This window comes from Ornithodoros turicata, chromosome 3 (assembly GCF_037126465.1).
Source record: "Ornithodoros turicata isolate Travis chromosome 3, ASM3712646v1, whole genome shotgun sequence".
Lineage (NCBI taxonomy): Eukaryota > Metazoa > Arthropoda > Arachnida > Ixodida > Argasidae > Ornithodoros > Ornithodoros turicata.
This window is the reverse complement of record NC_088203.1, coordinates 26,132,827-26,139,997: the sequence shown is the minus strand read 5'-3', so window position 1 is coordinate 26,139,997 and position 7,171 is coordinate 26,132,827. Positions and strand designations below refer to the sequence as shown.

At 45.6% G+C, this 7,171-nt stretch overlaps 1 protein-coding gene across 1 annotated transcript; it reads left to right on the top strand.

Moving 5' to 3' along the window:
• The first annotated feature begins 6,454 nt into the window (after window positions 1-6,454).
• Window positions 6,455-6,886, top strand: LOC135389232 (uncharacterized). The gene has a single exon (XM_064619298.1). The coding sequence runs from the start codon at window positions 6,455-6,457 to the stop codon at window positions 6,884-6,886; it is 432 nt and encodes a 143-aa protein (XP_064475368.1).
• Window positions 6,887-7,171: the final 285 nt, after the last annotated feature.

Genomic DNA, 7,171 nt, shown 5'->3' with positions numbered 1-7,171 from the left:
CCCTGAATGTGTCGCCCGTGAATGCCTTTTGTGCCAAGTACTTATCTGGCCGCCGTAGTCATTGATGTATTATGCTACACAACTCATCCCTTGTCTGTTTTAAACTAATGGCGTCGTACCCTCTTTTATTTTATTTTTATTCGTATATTTGTACCAACCCTCGCTCTACTTGTTATCTACCTTACAACATGTCTTATATGTTCTGGAATCTTGTAACTTGACGTTAGACCTCAAGAAGTACAGCCTTCTGTGCGAAAGTCTTCTTTCTGTTGTTCACAATCATTATAAAGTAAACATGACTATCCATTTCTTCTCATTACATCTTTTTTTTTTTTTCTGCAGTGGTGAGCAACCGTAAGGACACATGCAAGAATGGGAGTTTCTTTGGGATGACAAACCCTCATCACCTCATCAGGATACAGTGGTTGAGGAATGGTTCATGTTCGCAAGCACATCGAAACTTTAACAAATAATTCATGAAAAAGCCACTCAGTGCTAGCACCAGGAATTGAACGTGAACCGTCCTGCTACCAGTCAGAGATGTTACATTTCAGGCACTCTTGACTTTTGGTGAATTACTCGTTGACTTTGTCCCAAGGTGGAGCTCGCCACAGCTCATTTGCCTATCTGTTAATGTGGCGTGTGTTGCGTTTTTCTCTTTGTCCGTTCCAGACTCAGAACGGTTACTTTTGTTCAGGTCAGGTACGTTTCATTTAGACATGGCAAACAAAAAGTGGTGTTCCTCAACACAACTTAGCAGTGGCCTTCATGCATTACTGCTGCGGCCATTAAGCGTGAATGGAAAGCTGCACATTATGTTCACTCTACTTTTATCGTTTGCTATGTAATCTTGTTCAAGTTCTGTCAAACGAGCGTGTAATGGTATAAAAAAATTCAGTACACTCTTTAAGTGGGATGAATAGTAGCGCATGAATGCAGGAAGGAAACTGTCATGTTGTGGCAAGTGTTTATGTACGTAGACGGGGTACGTAGATGTGTTTGTATTGTACATTTAACTACTAATTTTATTTCTTAGCTTTCGCCGGCGTATTGTGTCAAGCCATGTTATATTAATTTGGAACATGTTCGTCTTAGTAGCCAGAGCAGCTGGTACACAGTGAGAACATAGCCCGTGTGTGTGTTTGTCTGTTCCACCGCAGGCCTTGGGTTTTGCTCCCTGATGGCTACACATGTCAGGGATAGCTTTCAGAACCGGTATTTCCAGCCAAGTGCGAATTGCTTTTCAGGGTATCATCATGCTGGTTGATGAAACACACGGTTTAAATTATTTGCAGGACAGGAATTGCGTAGCTTCACACAAATACTACTACAACGACGTAAGAGTGGTTTCAAATCTAGCTTTTTTGTGTTCCTCACATTATCGCACAAGATGTAGTATCCACTATGATCCTTTACGTGGGGGTATTTACAGTGAAATCAACAGATATGCTATTTACAAATCTGTGTTTCCTATACTGTGTTGAAATGGGGTAGTTCGTATTTGAGAACAATAGTGAAACACAGGCAGCCAAGGACAGACTTTCGATGCCCTCGAGAAACATGGCAACACATTGCAGGGATTCTGGATGCTGGCTAAATTTCCAGAACACAGAGCTCAAGGCAGCGTTTAAACAACAAGTGGTTAGAGAAATCCAAGACAGTTGCATGTGTAAGCGGTTCACTGTTGGATTTGTTTCTGTCCGAGATACGTTATCTCAAAGGGAACGCACGGGCACACTCAGAATGATACTAGGACTGCCTGTGAAATAGAATGAGGAGAGTGGGGAAGATATATAACCCTTTTTTTCTTGTCTGTTATTCTGTTGGATTGTCATTTGCTTAGCAGCATATATGTGTATATTCCAGGGTCTGCTAATAAATATATCAGTTGTGAGCTAGCAGTCGCATTGTATGTCTCAACCTGTCCTTGGCTGCTTGTGTTTCACTATGGCCATGTTTGCTATTGCAAAAAAAAAACAAAAAAAAAAAAACAAAGAAAGACCATAGAAAAACATGAAAAGAGCTACCTGGAAAGCTGCCTGTTCTAGTGCTCACATGGAGGCAATACAATGAGGTAACATGTTCGATTCATGAACTGTACATAGTAGTACATATCACAATGGCAACCGATTACTCAGATTTTTCTTGAATTACTTTGTCTTTTGGAGCTTTGATTGCCCAGCCTATTATTGGAGCTTTATGTGATTCTCCTGTGCAGTTTGTTAATTTTGAAACTGTGCTGTGCTGAGGTACAAAAAGAGAGTTGTCATATCTGCATTTGAGCACATACGAATAATTTGTAAGTACTTTCCTTGTTGACATTCATATTTTTGACCAGGTCACAACATTGTTGATTGATGGAAAATGTAAATAAATATATTTATTTGCTTGCCAAATAATGCACAAATGCCGTCTTTTCTAGTGAGACATTCCCTGTTCGCCAGACATAAATGTGGAAAAGTTAAAGGGGCACAACGATGGTAGAGTGTAGCATTGCTTTTTGCCACTTCGCACATATTCACTGTTATTCGTGTGCACATGTTGGACTGGGAAGGTAGAGCATGCGCATAAAAATAATTTCGTATGCAGCCACACATATGGTTCAGAAGATTAGATAGATAATAGATGTCCAAGCATATATAATTGTGCTTCGTGTGCAATGGGTATGCTAAGGCATTGCTTCCATGAAGCCTCTTTATTTATTTTTTATAAATTCTTTTTTAGAAATTATATAAATTCAAAACTCAAGTTACACGGCCCCTGTTAGACTGCCCTTTGCGAATGGTTTGGTAACGTGTCTCTAACTGTAAAGGTTGCTGTAATGCTGCAGACAGGGTTGCAACTTACATCTTGCTTATCATGTCCAACATGATAAATATTAAATACAAAGTGATTTGTGCAATAATTCCTGAGTACGGAATTAATTCTGAGGCTGGCCAGTGATGTCACCCAGGACGACAAGTCACATAATTGCCCCTGGGTCAATCCAGCTCAAACGTCCAAATGGCGTGGCTCGACCATCGCCGATTTTCGTGAAAAAAATATATGTCCTTCTCACTGACGTACATATGTTCTGTGTGAAATATGTCTTTCGGGATCCGCGCGGAATCGCCGCTAGGGGGCTACGAACTTCCGCTCCGAACCCAAAACCGTAATGAAATTTGAGCAGGCGCAGAGGGTAAACGGCTTTACATGTCAGAAAAATTCAAACTGGACGCGCTTCCGAAAAGTTCAAACTAGTTATCGTCGGATTTGGAGCCGCCGCGAGTGAAGAAATAGCGACCTTTGCTTCCACGAAACAGGCGTACAATCGAACGAATTCAACATTTTTCTAAAAAAATACCATGAGCAGAAAGTGCTAAGTTATATTTTTTGTCTGTAGGGGTCTACCAGTACATTCCACCAAAAAAGTTTGAGGTCAGAAAATTAAACTGTTAGGCTGTAAAAAAATGCGAAAGTCGGTAGTTTTAGGAAAAATTGAAAACTTCGCCGAAGAAAAAGTGGCATAGGCGGACGCGCTAAAGGAATGAAATTTGCGTACAAATGTAGTATAATTTCGCATAGCATAGTACAAAAAATTTCTCTAAGGTGTTTTTTGTTATACGACCGCGACGAATTTTTAAGTTCACCCCGGTGCGCCTCTCGCGACGCGACGCACGGGATGGGCTTCCTTGCGGCGCCCTCCTCCCCGTCGCTGATCCTAAGTTCGCGAGCTTTACGGACCATTCGTTCTGGTGCGCCGAAGAAGTGCATAACTTTTTTCTGTGACCAAGAGGGAAGGTAATTTATTTCGACTACCAAGAGCACAAAATGCCGCCTATACCGCTGCGAGACAGGGAGGGGGTACAGACCACGAACGGTGCTCCATTCAACATCCGTCAGGCTATAGAGGCCTGCTACACGATGCCACAGGGCACCCGACAACAAACATTAACTAAAATCATCTTCTGCTGACTCCCTGTACTCGCGAAAGGGGCAGCCGGGTGACGTTATACCAAAACGCGAAAAACGCTCACGCAGCGGCAAGACGTCATGCGCTAAGCGCCACTGAAGACTGGCACGGCGGTCGTCCAGCATGCCAGCAATGGTCGCACGCTACGCTATGTGGCGCTGAGTACGCGTCGACTTCGGGAGTGGTCGATCAAGCGCAAGAAGAGCCATGTAAAGGCGCTGCACAGGCCATGATGTTATATCATCATCCGGGAAAGAAGCTCGCAGCCTGCGCATTGCCACAACCTATGCCTTCAAGTGAGGAGCTACGCACTCTGCACGCGAGCGTGTGCGTGTCAGCACAGAAAAAAGAAAAGAAAAATGAATGTCGTGCCCTATGCTGTGTACAGAACCCCCCATATAAACTGAAACGTTGCACGTTTAGCAGACTGAAGAGTAGACCGCAGAGGGATAGAAATATTGGCTAAATACCAATATTTGCTGAGAAACCAAGACGCAGCAAGACGCGCTCTGCAGGTAATGGGAAGTACGAGTGTGTATTGTCATCAAACAGGCGAACTACCTATGGAGCAGGGCTGGGCAAGATACTTCAAAAAAAGTATCTTCGATGCCGATACTCGACACCCTCAAAAATTGTATTTCCGATACCGATACAAGATACAGAACCGAAATTGGTTTTCGATACAGATACTCGGTACTGTATCGTCGATACTTCGATACATAACTGAAATCCCGAATATAATACAGCTAGTGTTATGATTAGCGAAGTTTATATTACTGAAATCACAATATAATAAAGCTGGTGTTATGATTCGTGAAGTTTACATCACTGAAATAACAATATAATAAAGCTGGTAATATGATTAGGGAAGTAAAAACATTTATTCGTTATTTCTAGAGCCTTTAGTGTATTTTTATAGCGCACTTTTTCTGACAGGGCTTGAACGTATCCGACCGCACGGATTTAATGAAGCTGCACTGTCTAAGCAGCTAGTCTTGTCAGAACTTTAGACTGAAGACATGGGTACGTTGAAACGATCGCATCAATAAGCAGCCTAGCAAAAAACAATTCTTTAAGACAATACAGTCGACCCGCGTTTATCCAGACGGCTTCGTTTCCTGTGAAAATGTCCGGATAGCGGGGGAACCGGATAAGTGAAACACGACAATCCAGGGTGATCCTAAAAGGACATCTTTAATGACCATTACACAGAAAACTATCCATTATCATCTGTTTCATTCTAATACACGCATCCAGTTCTTGCAAACCTTTGCGAACGGCATTGACTTGCGAAATATTGTTCTGTTGCTCGAAAAATAATAACGCTGTTCTCAGTGCCGCCCGCGCATTTTCTACCGTGACAGCTGGTGCATCCACGCTTTCATCATCAGATTCTTCTTGAACACTATTGGAAGCGACGACACTGACGATGTCGTCATCTATGATTGCAGCAGAGGGGTCCTCGTTGCGGACCTTCTCAGTCTGAAATGACCAGACTGCTCAGTGGATTACTTTTGTGTAACGTGCACAGTCGGAAAGGGAGGAAATTCATCCTAGCAACACCGTCTTTGTGTGAGTAAAGAGAAGGCCACGACCAGGGTTCTCGACCTCGCTTGACTAGGTGTGGTGTGGGCCAAGTGTCATTCCTGGACAATGACCGGATAACTGAAGCCGATTGTTGGGTATTACTCACTTCTGTTCCCTGGAATTTTCGTCCGAGTCCGGAAGCTGAAGTCCGGATAAACGAGGGCGAAATACATGGGGAGAAATCCGTCCCCGTGCTTTTTTGTCCGGATAGCGCAGGACCCGGATAAATGAAGTCCGGATAAACGCGGGTCGACTGTATATTTTTCTTTCTTTTCCAATCCAATCCAATCTTTAAGACAATGTTCTTCGTGCGTACCGGTCACTTGACTATACATACGAATAAACCTGAAACTTTTTTTCTGCTGCTTTTATCGTTTGGTACTGCAGTACTTACCCGGTAGCCTCTGACTTTGCCTCTGACTTGATTTTCTTAGTTGGCCGTTGTGAATTGTGAGCTGTAGAACGGGTTACAGTGCTCAAGCTAAGCCGGCGGCTATTCTTTCCGCATGGCAGACGCGGAATCCACACTTCAAGTCAAGTGGACGTGCTCTTGCGCACTGAGGAGGGGGACATCGGGCAGCGCAGTTCCAGAAGCCGTGAGGTTAGTCCTGTGTAAGGCGTTTTCGGCGGGCCCGCCGTAGAAAGAGACGCAAGAGATTCTTCTGGAACCAACTAGAAGCCGCGCGCGCCCACGAGCGCGTCCCAGGGCAGGGCCCAGGGCCTCCTCTCCGGGCGACCTTGACGATGGAGCGCGCACGCGGACGTAAGCTTCGAACGAATTTATGGTTGACATGTCTACGCTGCTGCGGCCTGGCTTGTACTACCGCCTGAGCGAGCTACGACCTTCTACTAACTAACTACAAGGCAACTAACGGCCTTGTAGAACGCTTCCACCGCACCCTGAAGGCCGCCCCCATGTGCATTGGAAACACAGCCGAATGGGTTTCTTCCTTTCCGGTCGTGCTTCTAGGCATCCGCACGGCCCTGCATGCCGAACTCAATTGTTCCCCCGCCGAATTAGTCTATGGCACCACGCTTCGCTTGCCGTCGGAGTTCTACGCTTCCCAAACCACGCCTTCCCCAGGTGACTCGGCAGCCTACCTCGTTAAGCTGCAGCAAGCCTTCCGCTGCCTTCGACCTTCCCCGCCTCGCGAGCGGCACAACCAGTCTCCCTACGTCAGCCCCGACCTCATGAACTCCTCCCACGTGTTCCTGTGGACCGACGCCGTACGCAGGTCTCTGCAACCGCCATACACTGGGCCTCATCCCGTTCTCTCGAGAACCCCCAAGACCTCGATCATCAGGGTCAACGGCAGAGAGGAGGCTGTCTCTAACGACAGACTGTAAAGCCGGCCCATGTTTTGAATCCGGACGTCTCTACTGAAGCCTTGCCAAGTTTCTCTCCACCTTCGCATCCCCCGTCCAGCCCTTCACCCAAGACAGTCACTTGGAGACTATAGCTCTCCTCCAGCCGGGGGGGGGGGGGGGGGGGGCTATGTAGCATCTTCGTCATCGCCGCGCACGGTCCCCGTGCGCTGCGAATAAATCACTTTTCGATTGACCTTCCGAGGCTTCCGGTTGTCCCTCCTTGGATCGCGCTACAGCCCTAAGTCTAACAACAGCCTCAATATT

Coding starts and splice junctions, on each gene's coding strand:
- LOC135389232 (XM_064619298.1), top strand. CDS start 6,455: ATGTGCATTGGAAACACAGCCGAATGGGTTTCTTCCTTTCCGGTCGTG.